Genomic DNA, 18,287 nt, shown 5'->3' with positions numbered 1-18,287 from the left:
ACATGGGTGGAATGTCTCCCCCTGGTGAAAATGTATATGAGGGTCACGCCAACAGACAGAGGCCTGACCCCATTTGAAATCCTTTATGGAAGACCTTTTACACTTCCCATTTGTGAAAATGTGTGTGAAAAACCTCAAGGAGAAACTACTCTAGCTGAATGGATGAGCAAGATGTTGCAAACTAGAGAAGTCATGAGTGCAAATAATCTGCCAAGAGATGTTTTGTCTCCACAGGTGCAGAGAGTCAAGCCTGGTGACCAAGTCCTGATAAAGGTCATCAAGAGGAAGACTTGGTCCACTCCTAAGTGGGAGGGGCCCTACACAGTGATCCTGACCACTCCCACTGCAGTGAAGATTCAGGAGAGACCTACGTGGATTCATCAGAGCCACTGCAAGATACTACAGCCACTAGGAGCCGAGTAAGGTGGAAGTCGGCCGGTATCAAAACCCTTGGCTGCTGAAGAGACCATCTGATCCTTACTCCCAGCTATGGCTCTCCATCGGCTGATTCTGTGTCTAGGGACACTAAGTATTGTCTGTTATGCAAGCACAGACTGTAAATATTTACAAGACTGTAAATACCACTTGCTCCCAACAAAGGGGTTTCCAATTTGGCATACAGCTACAAAAACTACGGATCAGGACCTACCAAGTATCCTCTTGCAGACATGCTACAGGTTGTGTAAATACTGATTATGTGTGAACTGTTTGTGCTCTGATAGAGGACCAGAGGTGGTCGCCCAGGAGCCTGGGGGCCGGTTGGGAATTTTTCCTTTACAGAAGGTTTTCGCCCAACCCCTCACAGAGCCTTGCTTCTCCAAATCTTGTTTAGTCATAATGACGAGTTTCCAGAAAATCCTACAAGGAAGATGGAAAACTCTGATACTATGGTGAAAATGACAAACAGGAGGGAAATGTTAGAATAAGGGCATTGTAAATTGCTAACTGTGTTATGAGAATTGTCATTTTGCAGACAGATTTATGTAAAGGGTGTAACCAGGCATGTCATAGTTGAGGAAACCCAGGTTTTCTGTGCAAATCACCAAGACATGTAAATGTATGGATGTGAACTCTGTATGAACTCTGAAGTTAACCTATGTTTCAACTTTCCCCTGTTGTGTAAAGTGAGACGGTGCCTGGAACCCATGTAACCACCTCCAGATATAAATTAAAGTGTTCTAAGCGGGCTCGGGGCTGCAGCCGGGGATAGCACCAAGTGTGCATCTCCTAAAAGTCACGAGCTCAACCTAGAAAAGAAAGTCTCTGTGTAGATGTTTGACTAGAACCAACATACAGTTTTCCTCATTGAAAGTGTGCAATGTACCATCTAAACATGAAATTAGTAAGATGTCACCTGACAGCTCTCTGTTGTAGTAGTCTCCAGACAGAGTGAAGCTGGCGTTGCCTTCCTGGACAGAACCAATGCGCTGCAGCACATAAAGCCCTGCAACGATAAACAGTCAACAGGCTGGATGTGCAACCTGTTTATAGGGTTGTTTTGGGCACCTGCTGTGTGTTTAAACTAGTGGGCCAGAGGCAGAGGAAAGAATCCCCATTATTCATCAGGTTTGATAATGCTGTTGTCACTTACTGGAGAAGGTGAGCTCAGCCAGCGGTATGTCACAGTCCAGGCAGTCGTCGATGAAACAGATGCAGATACTCTCAGCCTTCACCTCCACCCCAGACAGAGGAGCCGAGTGGCTGCTGGAGCCAGAGTCAGTCCTGGTCCTGGGATGGCCCGCCATGTTCTCAGCGTTCTCCAGCAGCCATGTGGCAGCCTGGTCCAGTTGGCCTGAGGGGCAGGACTCTCTCTTCATATAGGTTTCCATACATCATACCGTAAGGTTGGCAGGTGTGAAACAGTGTTAGAGGTCTCACTCACCTTTACAGTGAATCAGGGCTCTCTTGCAGTCCTCTTTCCTGAAGCCAAGATCTTGTAAGCGGGTCAGCTGGCCATCTATGGAGACACAAATCGCTTTTAAGTCATCGCTTTTAACGGTCTCACCAAGCTTTACACTTCATTACACAAAACATAATATCAACAACTTAGTACTGATCTGTTTGTGTCCACAGAATATAAATTACATTTAAATATTAAATCCTTAAAAACAGCTCACAGAGTTGCAGCTGAACACAAACATTTGGGAACGTCTGGGGAAATGATGTATTGTTGATTTTTGAAGGGAAAACATGTAAGTGGAAGCTATGCAGCAAACAGACATTAAAATGGGAATATCTTCAACATTAGTGTGCTGTTGCTTTAAAAAAAAAAAAAAAAAAAAAAGAGCCACCATGACAACACCATACCAATGAGGGCCTCAGTCTTCTGCCTGAAGATGTCTTTGGGTGTAGAAGCGGCCGCGGGGGCTGCTACAGCGCTGGTGTCGCAGTCAGACGGCACTGGAGAGCTGGCAGTGGGTATGGACTTGGCGATGGCCAAGAACAGCTGAATGTCGTTGTAGGATAAACGGATGTCTAGACTGGGTAACTGAATCTGCCAGAGAATCACACACACAATTAGCATCTACACATCAAAGTCAAAAAACAAAACAATAAGCAAGAAATAAAACTGTTGTCTGAATCACCACGATGAAGACAAAAGTTTGCCCTTCAAGCTAAATAAGGAGTCTTCACACAGGCAGAACACAAACATCTGGAGGCAATAAGAGCCACAAACTGCTGGATTTGTCACTGCTGAGTGAGTCCTGACCTCCAGTAGTGGTGGGATGTCCTCCACGTTGAAGGCGTCCAGTAGACCTGAGCTACTCTGGTACGTGGGGCTCCCACACAGCTCCACCTGCACATTGACTGGGTCGATGATGGACAGCGCAGTCTCCTGCTCACTGCCCAGCCGACAGGAGAACACCTAATGGAGACACGTTACACCTGAATCAAAGCTAATAGCATTATGATCCAGATACTGAGTTAGCAATCCTGACAAACTGACAAAGCTGTGGAAGAAACTAGTGTTCTCAGTCGTAATGTTTGACCATGAACTGCTGTGACAGTGGGAGATGTCACCTCAATTCCCGCGAGGCTGCCAGAGAAGGGTCTGTCCAGCAGACGGGGCTTGTAGGTGAGGACAGTGGTGCCTTTAAGAATGATGGCATTGGTATCCAGACAGGACGAGTCCTCCACAACCACGAACTCTGTGCCTAAAGACAAAATAACAAGGCGACAACTTCAAACTACCTCTCATTCTGACATGCAGGGATCGATGAACCTCATTCGAATTAGTTTGGTTTTGTTCTCCAGAGAATCCTGATCTTTCACCTGTGACGTTGACCTTGACCTCCAGGTAGCGGTCCTGGGTGACCGGCACCGTGGACCGCTTAGTGACAACACCACTCTTGACGGTCTTCGGCATGACGGCCCCAGTGGTGCCGGTGCCCAAGTCGGTGCTGGTGTTACTCGGCCAGCGCTGACGAGTCTCAGCGCCACCTGATGCCTTCTCCACCGGCACCCGCAGGAAGTCTCGCACCAGCTGGAGCCAATCGAAGATGAGAAATACCCTCAGGTTGTTGAGGACCACGGTGAAGCAGGAGGAGTCACGGGTGGATCTGCAGGAAGGTGGACAACAAATTAACAAATTAACCAACTCTTTGCTAACACTACCTGAACGTTCCCCAGTCATACCTGTAATGCAGCTCCAGCTGCAGTGATGCCCGGTTACTGCCTGTCTTGGAGGGCTGGAGGACACAGTCAAAGACATTGTGCTTTGGCCCATCAGCTCCAGCGGTGCTTTCATTGGGCCCCGTGTACCGAGTGTCATGTGCCAGCAGAGAGTGAGACACCAGGTTGATAGACTTTGATCCATTGGAAAAATTCTCAAAGAGCAGCTTGGATTTCATGAAGTCAAACCTTTTCAAAGAAATAAAAGCATTTCATTGAAATGGCATCTTCTTAACTTCCCTAATGAAACAGGTAAGACACATCCAACCAGGGAGGCTAGTGAATCACTGAGTTTCAGATTTTCAGGCTCAAACTGTAACTGATGTTCAAAACTGAAGGTTATTCTTAATTATTGTGTCACCTTTATACAGTAACTTATATTTACAGATTTGGTAAAATCAGTTGTTTATAGAAATATAAGATGATAGAAAAGGTCCACCTTGCTAAGGAGCATTTGTGGTCACTGGTTTTGGGGCTGTCCAGGAGCTCCAGACTGACATCCATCATGTCCACCAGGAATGACAGGGTGGTGTAAACATCTCCACTCAACACCGTCTAAAGACAGACACAACATCAGTGCACAAACTAGAACATATGGGGAAATGAACAAACTGAAATGAAAAAAACAAAACAAAAAAACAAAAAAAAAACACAATCATTAGATGCAGCAGAGAGGTATGATGTGTTAAATATACTGATGATTATAATGTAAACTCGGTGTGGGCCCCTATCTGCAGCTGGATTTGAACAAATCTTTGCTAAGAGCTGATGTATCTGTAAGAGGTGATTATTTTAAGTCCCCAATCAAAATTTGGTGAATACTGAATTCAATAGTTGGCCCAGGTCATGTGGATTTCATGACAGGAACAGTGTTTGTTCCAACAGTGTGCAGAGAGCTGCAGAGAGTATATGTGTGGCTGCCTGTTCTCTAACATAGGTGCTGGGGTCCTGCAGGTTGTAGGGTCGCAGGAATTCTTCAACAGACTCTCCCAGGTTGTTCTCCAGGAGGCCCCTGATCAACTGGTAGTGCTCCAGGTCTAGAGAGCAGTGCACTGAGGACAGGCTGCCATGGATGGACATATCAGGTACTCTGTGGCTCAGCTCCCTGACAACAACAAACACATGCATGAGACTGGATTATATAAGTATGGTCCTATACTGATGCTGGGTATGTTCACACCCACTGCTTTCTTACAGAAAAACTGCTAAAGATAAACCAGGCCCAGTTTGGTTCTGAACAGCGGCTCTCCATCAGCCTCTCCCCTGCTGAGTTCTTAATTTGACTTCAGTGAGACAATAAAAAGCAGGACGTACTTGTCCAGGTTGCGTTCCACTTTAAGCTTGAGGCGGCAGCAGTCCTTCAGCAGGTTGCATCCAGTGCGTCGAATCAAGTAAGAAGGAAAAAGTAGGTCTGAGGTTTCGGGGGGTTTACCACTACCATCCCAAGGCTGGCAAGGCAAACGCTCCGCAGCAAAGATATCCATCTCCTGCAGGTCCAGGGCTATGCAGTCCAACAGGCACACATGGTCCTCTAAAGAGAAAAAAACACAGCATGTGCCAGCTTGGTCACATTTTATTAGAGTGTTCAGGGGGTAACAAGCGACGACAAAGCTTCCAGATTTTCGAGACTGCATTTTTTTCCCCCTCGGGTTTATTTAAGCTAAAGGAGTCTTTCAAGGTGAACACTGCAGCTCGGTACTGAAGAGTGCAGCAGCACTAACCTAAACTGCAGGAACCCTCCTCCTCAGGGACCCTCCCTGGGTCCAGAGTCTGTGGCCTGCCAAGGGTGAACCCTATGGAGGACGAGGAACTGGACGTGGACGTTCTAGGCTTTTCCTGCTCACCATTGCTTCCTGCTGCGGTCTGGAAACGCTCCTTTTTTACGAGATAAGAAAGAGAAGACACACACAGTTGTGCATTCAGTACTTAGAAATATGATCAGTAAGTGCGCACAACAGCTGATTTGTTCTTAAAAGGGTCAAAATACAAAATAAACACAACATAATTTACCAAGGGGATTTATGTGCTGAAATCCTCATGATTCAGTTTCCATTTGTTTTGCTATTTGCTTTTCACTGAACAGCATTTTTAACATGAATTCCCCTTAGCAATAATAACTCAGTGGTAACATGCCATTTTCCCTACAGCCTTTAAAAACAATTCAACACAGCAGTGAGTTCATCTTTTTCACTACTGCAGCTTAAACAGAGTGTCCTGTGTGAAAACACAGTGACAGTAAAATCTAAATTAAAATGATACTACAACAATACACCAACTTATCCTCAGGTTCTCTGATCAGTATACACACAGTACAGGACCTGCAGCAGGGAAATATACAAATGTGTGCAAATCTAAATTGTACTTCTGATTCAAAGAAGTCTTTATTCAATCACTGGTCTCATTCTCTGACTTTTTAATCCCTCAACAGGACTGATCTCATATCACGGGTAAAACTACAGAACGTGATCAAAGACCTTGGAAAGTTGGTGTGTTTGTTTTAAACAACCCATGCAACACATGTTTTAGCAGAACCCTCAGTCCAACACAAACTCAACTGCAAACAGATAAGCTACAAACCAGGGATGGACAATATTTACAATGCAAAATCCAAACCAGTATGTTAACTGCTGATTTACTGACAGACAGTGTTTGACTGGGAACACACTGCTAATCACAACCTGTATGCACATCAAAGCAAACACATGCCATTGTACCTTGTAATGGGACGGATCCTTGTATGAACTGGCATGCAGTATAATGTTCTTAACAAAAAAAAACAAAAAAAAACAAAACACAAGGTGCAAAACATTTACAGAGATACTACACTAGTAGAATTTCCCTTCAGGGATTAAAGCAACACAATGTAGTTTTTCGACTTTAAGATAATGTCTCTAAACTAAACTGTTTCAGTGGTAGAACAGTTGTTAATCGGATTGATCCTACCGCCGCAGCCCGAGCGGCCTCACATCAGCTACGACAGAACTATGTAACTTTCGGGTTCGGGTCGGATCACTCAGTCCTCACACCTGCTGCCAAGCTGAAGAGTGCGACCTCCTTTACGGCATATGTCACGTTTATAGCTAACTGTAAAACAAAACGAAACTAGAAGAGTTTTGTTGGAGGAAGCGAAGAAAAGAATGAGAGACAGTGATCGGACAAGAACCCGAACACGAATCATTATTGAACGGAGTTACACTTTGGATTCACTGGTTCCGTCAGTTTAGTCAACAAATCCACCGGTTTATACAGCGACAGTGTTCACGACACTGGTAATTGGGAATCAAGACAGACATAAATAAAAGTTTAGTTTTAGGTTTAGTGATGAAACTACACATTCATCAGTAAATAATCAAGAAGTTCTGTATTCATTCAGTGCAATTGAGATCATAAGATATTAAAATCAAGGTTGATGAGAAATCATCAGTGCAGAGGAGGAGGGCGAGCCCGACTGTCATGTTAGCAGTTCCAAAAGCCAAGTGACAAGAAGTAATCTTGTATTCTAGAAATTTGGTTAACACCATTAAATGCATAAATGAATACAGGGGAGTTAGTCCAAGGAAGAGGATGAGAAGGAACAGTCAGGAAGCAGCACGTGGTAGGATGAACAGGCATCGGGACTCACCAGAGAAGGGAAAAAGGCATGTGCCATGGTGAGTTTCTCTACCTTGTCTCGGAGGGAAAAAGTCCCGTGAGCCCCAGCTTGCAGGAAGCGGTTCTGCACTCTCAGCTGGCCGAGGTTGGCTACAATGACCCGTGGAGACCGCGAGCTCTCAGGAATAACAATCACCGGGGCGCCAGCCTCAATGTCCAACAGAACCCTGGATGCTCGCTGAGGATGATCCCGCACCTGCAGGGAAAGGCAGAGCAGAGAGGACGAGGACAGGACTTAGAGAGATTTAAGATTTCCATGTGTGTTATTTGAATCAAACTCATACTGCAATGCTTAGACATGAACTGGAGTTTTTTGCTTGCGTGACTATCAAGAGAAAAAGCCCTTTGCAAGCAGCACTCACAGCCTGGCCCTCCAGTGCAGCCCTCTGCCTGCCGAGGACATCCTGTAGCTGGGTAAAGTGCTGGATGAAAGCCACCACCTCAGCTTGGAATCGTTGGGTGTGGACGTACTGCACCGAGGCCATCTGCAAAGAGACCTTGATGTCACATTCCCGCTCCAGGTAAGGGTCAGGCTGGCTGTACCTGAGGGGGACACCACACAAAGATGAGCTAAAAACCTTCTTCAGCACCATGCAGAGCAACAGTCAGCTAAAACAGGAAGATATGTACTTATGGATGTTGAAAATAAGGGCCTCCCCTCCTCGTGTGGTGAAGCGCTCCCGGTAGAGATCACCATGTGGGGTCAGGTCACTCAGGGACAAACTTCCCAGGCTGCCCTGTAAAGCCAGGTCGCCATCTGAAATGTGATACATCATGTGATAACATCAAATTACTGTCACCTCTCTATGCAGGAAAAGATGATGTGTGGAGGTGTTTGCACGGTGCGGTTGACGTTTTGCATACACACCCAACATTTCCAGGTGAGCAGATAATTTGGACACACTAGCTCTGGCAAGTTCATTGAAGGTCTTGTTCAGTACAAGAGACAAAGAATGAACCTAAAAGTGAAAACATTTAAACATTTAAAAATTTAGTCGTGGGATTCTTCATCAAAATTAAGATTTCAAAGTTTTCTCTCAAGGTTTTCAGTTTTGTTTAAAAACAGTCGACATGCGGCTACTGGCTGGAGCCTGTGGGGACCAGAAATGTCTCAACAAAATTGAATTTCACCCAATTTATAGAAAGATTTGTATGAACCAACAAATTGACACAGCCATAACTGAAGTAATGCAGCTACTGTGGCTAATAATGTTTTTTCCAGCCATTTTAACCAGATGCACCAGGTGCAGTGACCAACCTTCAGGTCCACTTTAGTGTTGATGGCTTCTGTAGTCTCCACTTCGCTGATATCTGGCTCATACAGAGAGTGCCCTGCATGATGCTGAGGGGACAGAGGGGGGACTCTCACTGCATGATTATTGGCTGTGGATCCAATACCAAAGAAGTCCAGGATAACCACCCAGGTGTGTAGTGTGATTAAAACGTCCAGGCAGTTAAAGTCAACATCCACGCTGCGCCCCACGCCGCCATAGCGAGTTTTAAACTCCGGGTGGTTTTGGTCCACCAGCAACACATTGATGTGAACTAATGAGTCATCAAAGTTTGGAGATGGCTGAGGAGAGGGCCGATGTTGGGTCGGAGAGGGAGGTGGAGTGCTGGGACAGTCCGGGTCCTTCTTGGATTTGCGACTGCTAGCTGAAGGGGTGCTGGGATGCCTCTGGTAGAGCTGGAAGACGTTCTGGGCCTCCTCCATGTGGGCCGGCAGGGAGCGAGGCATGTCTGGGTACAGGGCATTGCATGCTGATGGGCAGCTTTGGGAAAGGTACTCCTTTGAACTGAAAGTGGAGGGTTTGGGAGCTCCACGAGATACCATCAAATGTTTGTATTTGGACTCGGGATTCTGTTCGAGGAGGTCCTCCATTAGCAGTGAGCGTAGAACCAGCTGGACGGTCAGTAAGTGAGGGTGGTCTTTGGTAACATCTCCCTCTAGATCTTGAAAGCGCAGTCTGACTAGGCCCTGGGAGCCCTGGGTAAGATCGGCACTAAGCTGGACCTGCAGTTCCGCCACGTGTAAGGTGACTTTTAGCTGAGTGAATGATTGAGAATGAAGAGCAGGTTTGTGAGACTGCAGAGGCAAAGGAGAGGAAAGTGATGTGTGGGAGAAGCTGACATGGGGAGGGTCCCTGGCAAACAACCCTCCCTGGGGGTCAGGGAAGCGGTGAGGTCTAGTAGAGGAAGGAGTTGGTGGTGGTGGGGTAGGCGGCTGGCTGGGTGTGACACGTTGCTCCTCAATCAGGGATAAATTGTCCAGCGTCTGGAGGACTTGCTCATACACAGGTTTGCACAGGAACACCTGTCACCAAAGAATCAAATACGGACACAATTAATAAACCGATATGAGTACAGCAAAACAAATAGCACTGCACACCCACAAATATTTTCACTCAGACTGATGAATCCTGGCTGGTGGAGCTGTGATCATCACTGTAAATGTCTAACCTCGTCTTTAACTCTGTTGTTATCTTATTGAGGACTGGTCTTTCTTTGTTCAAGCTGACCTCATTATAAATACTGCGAGGATTTCAGATGTGGTCACTATTTGTCTATTGGCTTATATTTGAGAATGTACAGTATTGATTTAGCGAATACCTGAACGGGGTTGACAAATTTGCCCTCAATTCTTAGCAGCCCTGTGCTTTTGCAGGGCTCCTCTGTGGTGAGGAGAGCAAACTGGGTGTCTTCATCAACAGGAACTTTCTCCAAGGTGAACTGTATAGTGGTGTCTTTCAATATATGGAAGGCTGATAAAGAAAAATATGTGAACACGTGTCACAAACTACATATAAATCATATGTTTGCATCATTACCTTCATATAATCTAGTATTCAGAAAACAACTCACCTTTTCCCCGGCTGAGGGATTCAAAGAAGTCATGGCGTGTGAACTGTGGTCCGTCCTGACTGATGCTCCTATTGCGGGATGGTGACATAGTCGCAGTGGTGTCCTCTCTGGCCGGCCTCCTCAAAACCAAATGGCCCATGTTGAGTGAATACAGCCGAATATCCCTGACCAACACCTGTAACATCTCTCCTTCGCAATCTTGGCCAGTAACAAAGTTCTGGATTCTAATGCTCCCCAGGTGACCAACCAGTAGCTCAGGGTGCCCATGTTTACGGGGAATAGACACAACTGGTGATTCTATGCTGATGTCAAGGGTCAGCTTCACTAAGAATGTGTCTAAGGTGGATTCAGGTTCATCCATGGAAACATCTTCCTCATCATCAAATGAAAAAGCCCAGCTCTGACTTTGAGTTCGACTTCTCCTTGAGGGGGTCTCGAAGAGTGAGACCATACCGCTGTACTCTGCTGTTTTGTTGGCCAGAACTGTTGACACTTTGGAGGCAGCGCTTTTCAACATGGAGCGGAAATTGTCTTCGACCTCATTGGCAGAAAGACTCAGCTCCTTCAGGAACTTGGCTGAGTGGTTATAGTGCAAGGATGCCATTTTAAGTTGAAGGGAACACTCCCCTTGAGTTTTCTCCAAAAGGCGAAAATTCAAAGCTTCTGAGGGAGACCCTCCTATGTCAGTAAGGAAATTCAATTCATCAAGGGTTGAGGAGGTATCCTCTACATTGCCAATGCTGACCACAAACTGGCTTCGGCCTCCCTCCTGCGTCAGGTCCACCAACTGCATGGAACCGAGTGACCCATTGATGTCCAGGCGGCTGCCCATGGAGACATTGACCTTGGTGCCAGTAATGCTGGCAGTGGCAATCTTCAACCCTTTCTTCTCAGCAGCCAGCACAGTGCCAGTAGACACAGTCCGAAGGAGAAGCAGGTTAAGACGGTGGATCTCCACAGTCAACTCTTTGTTCTGATCATAGGTGGCCTGATATGTGCCCCCCTCTTCAGACTGTGTTGTATATTGCTGTGCGGATGATGTCCATGTGCTTTCTTCTTTGGGAAAAGACTTCTGGAGGAACCTGAGTAGCTCCACCATGGTTTCAGGGTTGAGGATGATGTCCAGGTTATTGACCTGCATGCTTGTCACCTGAAGGGAGCTGTCCAGGTTCATGGAGGGGCAGTCTGAGCTCACAAATTGGTACTCAAGTTTAATTAGGGCCTCCTGGTCTTTCAGAAAGGAACTTGGGGAAATTTGGTCCATGGGCATACTTGAGGATGACTCAGAATGATTGCCCTGATGCTCAGGAGACCTGCCGTCCAGGGATGATACAGGGGATGAAGGCTGGCTTTCTCTGAGGCTTCCAGTGGGTATGTCAAAACTAAGATGCTTATGAGAAGCTACCAGGAGATCAAAGTCTGAGCCATAGGTTTGCAAGGTGTCCACCAGCAGAAGTCCATGGACAGTCAGGGAGACTTCAGCATCATAAGGCCTCTTAACAAAATAAGCATTTGTGCCAAAAACCTTGAGAACAGATATGTAGCGGCCATCGCTCTCCACACCAAGCTGCATGTAGTTGATGTTGAATTCAGCCAGCAGTAGACGGGATTCCACCAGGACTTCCCGTGTGTGCTGCTCTAAAGTCATCACGCTCTGGGTGAGGTTCTTGGCTGAACCCTGCAGCTTCCAGGAGCTGTCGTCCCTCTGAAAGATCTTTTCATGGCGGAGGGGAAGAGGGTCAGGAGACCTGAAATCAGGGCCTCTTTCTTGATTTTTGTCCCCTTCAGCCACAGTCGAACTGTTCAGCCTAGCCAGACAACTCCTTAGGGCGGTCATCTTCTCAAGATTGATATGGACCTTGAGGTCCGGTAGGGTTCCAGATAGCACGGCTCCCGGGAGCTGGGGGTCTGATGTGTATCGCAGTCTCTGCTCAAGCTGCAGCAGCACATTAAACTTCTCAACCACATGAGTGGGCCCAACCTCACTCTCTTGAAGATGTTTCCAGTTGTCCTTATAGCGACCAACCATTATCTGCAGGTCCTTAAAGGACAAGGTGTATTTTTCATACAGCTTTCTGCTATAGGCCTGTGTGTTTTCAGGAGATCTGAGACTGGGGAGTTCAGGGCCTTTGACCTGCGATTTCAAAGGCATGTCCAGTTCAGGTGGTGGAGACTCTGGTGGGGTGGCAAGGGGTGTCTGGTACTCATCGTCACTCATGTCTTCCCTTTCAGGTTGTGCAGCTTTAGAGTTGGCCTTAGTGTCATCTTCAAAGAGAAGAAATAACAGTAGAATACAAGTTAAAAACCTTATTTGGCAAAGCCACAAAGAGTTTTAGGGAAATGCTTTGTATTTTTTGGGTTAAAATGGTTGTTTTACCTTGAGAGTTTGTGAGGAGAATCCTGCCTAAATCAACAACAACCATCATCGGGTCCCCTGACTGGAAGTCATCTGGGAAAATCACCTGCGGTGCGCAGATGTCCAGTTTCATGGTCCAACGTTTACTGTTTTCCTACAAGGCAAACAAGTTGGTGTTTAGAAATGATTCATGTGACAACTATTTCATGTCCTAATCCTGTGGGTCTCTCTTACAATAAACTCTCCCACAAGTAGCTGATCAATGGTTTGTCGGATCTCTGCCTTGGTCTGCATCTTCAGCTTGTTGTACTGCCTCCTGGCAGCCTCGGCCACTCTCAGCTCCAGCTCTGACTGATAGCCAAAACCTGGGGATCAAAGAAATACAGCCGGTTTAAAATGCAGTGATCGAAATCCAAGGACTGTTCTCTGGGGGCTTACTTGATCAGTTCTCTTTATCACTGACACCATACATTGAATCTGTTGTTTGACTTTTAACAAAAGCATTGACAAACCTGGGAAAAGTTCAAGAAAAAACAACTTTTTATTAAAAAAGTGTTCCTAATTGAACAAAAAGACTAATAAACTCGTGTGCTGACCTGAGGTGTGAACTCTTCCTTTATAGAAGAACTCCGTCACTTTTTTGATAGCTTGTGGGTTGTAGATGATGTTCAGTGGGCTGGTGTTCACTTCTAGTCTTCTCTCAAACTTGCACCTCGCTGGGTTGCGTTCGTAAATCATCTCAAACACTGGTGGTGTCACACACTCTGCACTGCATCCTGACAACACAAAAGCAAAACATAAAATCCAGACCTATATGGACATAATAAAATGCACACACACACACACACACACACACACACACTAAAAATCACATTTTTATGCTCAGTTACATAATGACCCATGTAAAACCAGGTTAGTGCACAGTAGTTACAAGGTCAAACTGAATTAAACTGAAGTATTAAAACTGTTTACAGTGAGAAAATATTATTAAATCAATATTTAAAAGAAAAAAAAAACAATCTTACCAGAGAAACCGCTGGACTGGCCAGATGTCTGATTAACAGCAAACACAACTTTGTCCTACAAGTTAAAAACATTGCATGATATGACATACATCCCAAAATAATATAAATACCATCCCCTTGCTGCAATTGACTTTTTCAAACTTTCCTTCACATAATCAACCCCATGCCCACCTCTGTCCATTACTGCTTACCGTTTTGGGAGACACCAGGACGGGGAATATAGTGTCCAGAGTGGTCAAGTCTCTGAGGAACAAACCTCCCAGCTTTACAGAGAGCAGGGAGGACTCTGAGCGAGGGAGAGACTCCACAATCACCTTCACACCTGTGCAAAAGTGGCCACAGGTAAATGTAGTCCAGGCAGCGGAACGAACACACACACACACACACATGCACGCAAATGCACGCACACACGCTGTACTGTACTGTAACCAACGGCTTTAACTCGGTGGTTTGCACGTCTCCAAGGACATGTTTTTATCTCTAACAATAGAGAAAAGTTGATCGTTCATCACTTAGTCCTTTATTTGGGTTTTGTTAATTTTCTATGATCATATGTGATTATCTTTAGCTGATTAGTGAAAGGCTGACAGACAGAATGACCATTAGACAGCAGCATTTTGCATCAATAAGAAAAAAATATTTTCACAACTAAAGGTATTACTTTGATTGCATTAGCCAACACAGATATTTACTACACATGTTCAACATCACCGGTCACATACTGGCATGGGTACACTTCACCACTGTGACAAATTATATTCATAACCCCCAAAACCCTCAAATGTTTCCAGTTGTACAAGCACTGATTCCCTTTACCTGAGAACTCCAACTGGATGACCCCACTGTCATGCAGCATGTCCCCCCTTCTGTCCTGGTGGAAAAGTGTGACTCCGCCTTTCTCCAGTAAGAACTCCAGGCGGGCAAACAGGTGGTCTCGCTTGGTGAACGTGTTCAGAGTGTGGGAGTCCTCCAGAGGGTCAAACAAGTCTTCTGTCTCTGCTGGAAAAGCAATAAAGCATCAGGGTCAGCAGCCAGAAATGAAATCATTTCTTCCCCTGTCCCTACAGGAGCAGGACTAACCCACATAACATCATTACACAGAACACTAAACATCTAATTTGCAAAACAAGGCTCTTATTCCAACAATTTTAATAAATGTTTAGTGTAGCAAACTATGTCAGGTGATTAAAAACATTCCTGTGGCTGCAACTGCTACAGCATATAACCAAACTGAAGATGGTTGCTCTTTTCTAGCACCAGACAGGAGTGAGTCTCTAACCGAGGATATCCCAGGAGGATGGACTTGGCAGGAGCTCTTCAGGCCTGTCTGGGTCCTGGGAATCCCCATACCAGCCTCCCCAGCCTGGGAACCAAGACTGCAGGTACTGGATCATCCCAGAGCTCCCGCTCTTAGGGATGGATGTGGTGGGTGGAAAGGGCTGGGGGTCACTGCTGGGTTCACGCACATTCTGACAGAGTGACGGAAGAAAAACACATTCTGAGGCTATGACGAGGACAAAGTGCCATTAGGAGCAGTTTACCCCACAGCAGAAGGACATTTCTCTCCACACAAAGTCAACAAAGACTATTTATATGTTGCATTTTTCATTTGATACACCTCTGAACACATGTGGGAATCTTTACCTCTGCAAGCTCTTCCTGCTTTCGAAACCAGTCATGGACAACTTCTCGGAGAATCTGCAGCTCCTCCAACATCTGCTCCTCCTCCACTCGCTCCAGCTCACTCTGTGACAGATGACACTTCAGTTACATTTGCCTCTCAGTTCTCTGTTTCTGCAAGTGTTTAGATTCTTTGCTGAACTCCATGTGTCACTTTTTAACTAGCATTGTGTAAACACAAGTCCCACCTCTGGATCAAAATGCCATTCAGCTCTGAAAAGCCTTTGAGCAATAAATGTCTCAACATGTAATGAAGTCAGGTGTAAACTTTGCTGTGAAGACATTAACTTCTGTTTTTATTTCCACATTTAAGCACAGAGTCTGTGTTCCAGTGCTGTACCTCTTCCTGAGGACTCAGTGGGACTCCTTTGAGTCTTCTGAAGTAGAGGCTGGTATAGGTCTGGGCATCTCGTGCCCTGTGCAGTGCAAAGTCCCAGCTGCCTCGCCGCCACTGCTCTCTGATCTCACTCAGGTTGGCCTGGATGGCAAACGCCCACCACTGCCGGCAGCTGCAGAGTAAATCAGTGTAACGGGCTCAGGTCTGATTCACTGGTGAATCTCAGAGACTGAACATGTGGGGAAATGATGCAAAGTGTTTAAATGTCAACCTACTTCCCAGAAATGGGAACCTTGGGTCTCCACTTTCGATAAAGCATCTCCCTCTCCCGCCGGTCCAGCTCTTTAAGGAACGCCATGATCTGCTGGTACTGGACCTAAAGGACAACAAACAGACACAGAAACTAGAATTGTTTATGGTCTAAAAACTACAAACTGCGGTATAAATAGTGACTTAAATAGCTCAAAAACAAATTTCAACACAGATACAGTTTTGAAAGTTCAAAGGTGAACAAAGCCTGTTGCTGTAAATATGCCAAAGCACACAGTTGGGTAAGTTTCAGCAAGGTCAGATTATTCCTCCCTTAGACTTACACTGTATTTACATGCTCTTTCAAATTGATCATAAAACCAATGAATATGCTGTTACGACAAAATATAGCACAACTCTTCCAGCATGTGTGACACAATTTGATGATTAATTTAAAGTTTTAAAAAGATCATTGTCCTCTGAGCTGCTGGGGGAATGAAACTATTGTAACAGCATTTTAAAAAAAGGTAAAAAATAAAAGCTACTGGAATGAAAAAGTGAATAAAATAGTACAGTTGCAGGTGTTTTAATGGAGCTAGTGCTGTGGAAATGTATGAAGACAACAGGTAAACATCAAGGAAGGAATAACAGCAAATTAAAACAGGAGCTGATCAGAAAACACTCTTCCTAAAACAATATAGAATTGAACATGTTTGCAGTTTGTTTTCCTTCTTTTCTAAAATATATTTATATTGTTATAAATAAAAAGCGGTGGCATCAGGTGTTGTACAGACCTGTGACAGGCGAAAGGACATGGGTTCCAGCTGAACCTGGCCTTCAATGCGTGGGGTGTGTCGGGACCTCAGAGGCTCCTTGGAGGTGTTTCGTCTGAGCAGCACGGAGGCGCACACCGGTTCAAAGATGTACTGATGCTCCCGACTCTGCATACACTGGGTCATTGCCTCCTGCACAGTTACAGAACTAATCAGCCTCGTCAGCCAGAACTTCATCTCCTGGACTGGACTGGAGATGATCCATTTATCCATTGGATTTATCAAAATTTAAAAATACCACTCACAGCAGCTCACATGATGTGTGCTTTGTGACATCTTTCATTACAGAAAACCAGCCTATATAAAAGGGTAGGACAGTAAAATAACAATGTACCATCACTTTGGATTAATCTTGTCTAAAAAGGAAAGTGGAAGGGAAACATCAGGGTGCAGATCAGAACTAGACTAACAGTCCGTGTCCTGGGAACTGTCTGTCTCTATGTGTCTGACCTGGATCTGATTTGCAGGCAGCTTTCCCAGCATGTCACACTCTGCATCCCAGTAGACACAGAAGTCCTCAATCTCCAGCTGCTTTTGTCGGAGGAGCTTCTGGATCTGCAAAGACAACACAACATTCCTGTTAACATTAATACTGAGACCTAGTTCTGGTGCCGACATACACACAAGCATAATAATATACAAGAAACATTTCTTTAGTGAATGCAATGCACTTCATATTACTGACCTACTGCATCACATGTCCATGATAATGTTTAATTCTATCTTAAAATACCTCTGGGTGAACACTCACCGACTCTTTGGACAGGTTCTGGGCAGAAACCTTGTTGATGCAAACCCCGAAGGAAAAGGGTTTGTCTGGGTTGGAGAAATCATCTTCAAATCGAAGATGCACGTCTTGGATCTTGAGCTACACATGAGGTCAAAGGTCAATCTATTAGACACGACCCAGCAAGTACACCTACCTGGTCACAGTCAGGTCGACCACAGATTCAGGACAGCAGCCAGCCCTCACCTTTGGAAGGGATTTATTTACTTGTCTTGTAAAAACCTGATTCAATGATCTTATGTTCATCTATTGTCTTAAAACAGACTAAAGAATGCTGAGCCTATCCCTTTAAATGACTACCCATCTGTTTTATTATGTTATTTTATTCCTTTTACAGTATTAACCCACAACCCTGTCCACCTTCAATACCACGACTGAGGTGAGACCCTTGAGCAAGGCACCGGATCCCCAACTGCTTCCCGGGCGCCGCAACATTGGCTGCCCACTGCTCCGGGTGTGTGTGCACGGTGTGTGTGCACTTGGGTGGGTTAAATGCAGAGCACAAATTCTGAGTATGTGACAGTATACTTGGCCATATAAGTCACTTTCACTTTCAATTCTCCCAAAGTGCATCTCCCTTTCTGGATGGCTTTACAAGTCAAGTAGTAACATTATAATATTCAATCTGATTTTTTGACAAAAACATGGACTGCACTCTACAAAGAACATAAATTCGCAAAGTGGGATTGTTTGACATCACTGACAGAAGAGACACTTTAATTCCAGTTCTAGTGAGTGACGTTAGATAGCTCACCTCGATGTTTTCCACGATCCTGGTGACCACTGAGGCAGTGACAGAGGACCAGTACGACTCACCTCTCTGCTCACACTCACT

At 45.3% G+C, this 18,287-nt stretch overlaps 1 protein-coding gene across 2 annotated transcripts in view; it reads right to left on the bottom strand.

Moving 5' to 3' along the window:
- vps13d (vacuolar protein sorting 13 homolog D) overlaps nt 1–18,287 on the bottom strand; it is a 45,342-nt gene that overhangs the window by 24,511 nt on the left and 2,544 nt on the right. Inside the window, exons 5-37 of one of the 2 annotated variants that reach the window (XM_026333219.2) lie at nt 18,207–18,287; nt 17,417–17,533; nt 17,116–17,220; nt 16,627–16,797; nt 15,859–15,959; nt 15,587–15,755; nt 15,211–15,312; nt 14,846–15,035; nt 14,383–14,565; nt 13,758–13,888; nt 13,567–13,621; nt 13,138–13,317; nt 12,776–12,906; nt 12,563–12,695; nt 10,186–12,450; nt 9,934–10,085; nt 8,582–9,637; nt 8,192–8,282; nt 7,954–8,080; nt 7,686–7,866; nt 7,295–7,519; nt 5,394–5,547; nt 4,987–5,203; nt 4,606–4,777; nt 4,112–4,227; nt 3,637–3,861; nt 3,274–3,560; nt 3,022–3,155; nt 2,711–2,866; nt 2,308–2,494; nt 1,883–1,957; nt 1,592–1,792; nt 1,355–1,444 (exon numbers count right to left, since the gene is read on the bottom strand). In XM_026333219.2, coding sequence (XP_026189004.1) covers nt 1,355–1,444; nt 1,592–1,792; nt 1,883–1,957; nt 2,308–2,494; nt 2,711–2,866; nt 3,022–3,155; nt 3,274–3,560; nt 3,637–3,861; nt 4,112–4,227; nt 4,606–4,777; nt 4,987–5,203; nt 5,394–5,547; nt 7,295–7,519; nt 7,686–7,866; nt 7,954–8,080; nt 8,192–8,282; nt 8,582–9,637; nt 9,934–10,085; nt 10,186–12,450; nt 12,563–12,695; nt 12,776–12,906; nt 13,138–13,317; nt 13,567–13,621; nt 13,758–13,888; nt 14,383–14,565; nt 14,846–15,035; nt 15,211–15,312; nt 15,587–15,755; nt 15,859–15,959; nt 16,627–16,797; nt 17,116–17,220; nt 17,417–17,533; nt 18,207–18,287 — 7,960 coding nt within the window. The remainder of the gene's footprint in view (nt 1–1,354; nt 1,445–1,591; nt 1,793–1,882; nt 1,958–2,307; nt 2,495–2,710; nt 2,867–3,021; nt 3,156–3,273; nt 3,561–3,636; nt 3,862–4,111; nt 4,228–4,605; nt 4,778–4,986; nt 5,204–5,393; nt 5,548–7,294; nt 7,520–7,685; nt 7,867–7,953; nt 8,081–8,191; nt 8,283–8,581; nt 9,638–9,933; nt 10,086–10,185; nt 12,451–12,562; nt 12,696–12,775; nt 12,907–13,137; nt 13,318–13,566; nt 13,622–13,757; nt 13,889–14,382; nt 14,566–14,845; nt 15,036–15,210; nt 15,313–15,586; nt 15,756–15,858; nt 15,960–16,626; nt 16,798–17,115; nt 17,221–17,416; nt 17,534–18,206) is intronic. The other variant, XM_026333221.2, reaches the window with a different exon arrangement.

Source organism: Mastacembelus armatus, chromosome 7 (genome assembly GCF_900324485.2).
Source record: "Mastacembelus armatus chromosome 7, fMasArm1.2, whole genome shotgun sequence".
In the NCBI taxonomy this organism is placed as follows: domain Eukaryota; kingdom Metazoa; phylum Chordata; class Actinopteri; order Synbranchiformes; family Mastacembelidae; genus Mastacembelus; species Mastacembelus armatus.
Note: the sequence above shows the minus strand (reverse complement) of the source record. Positions and strands in the feature narration are given on the sequence as shown.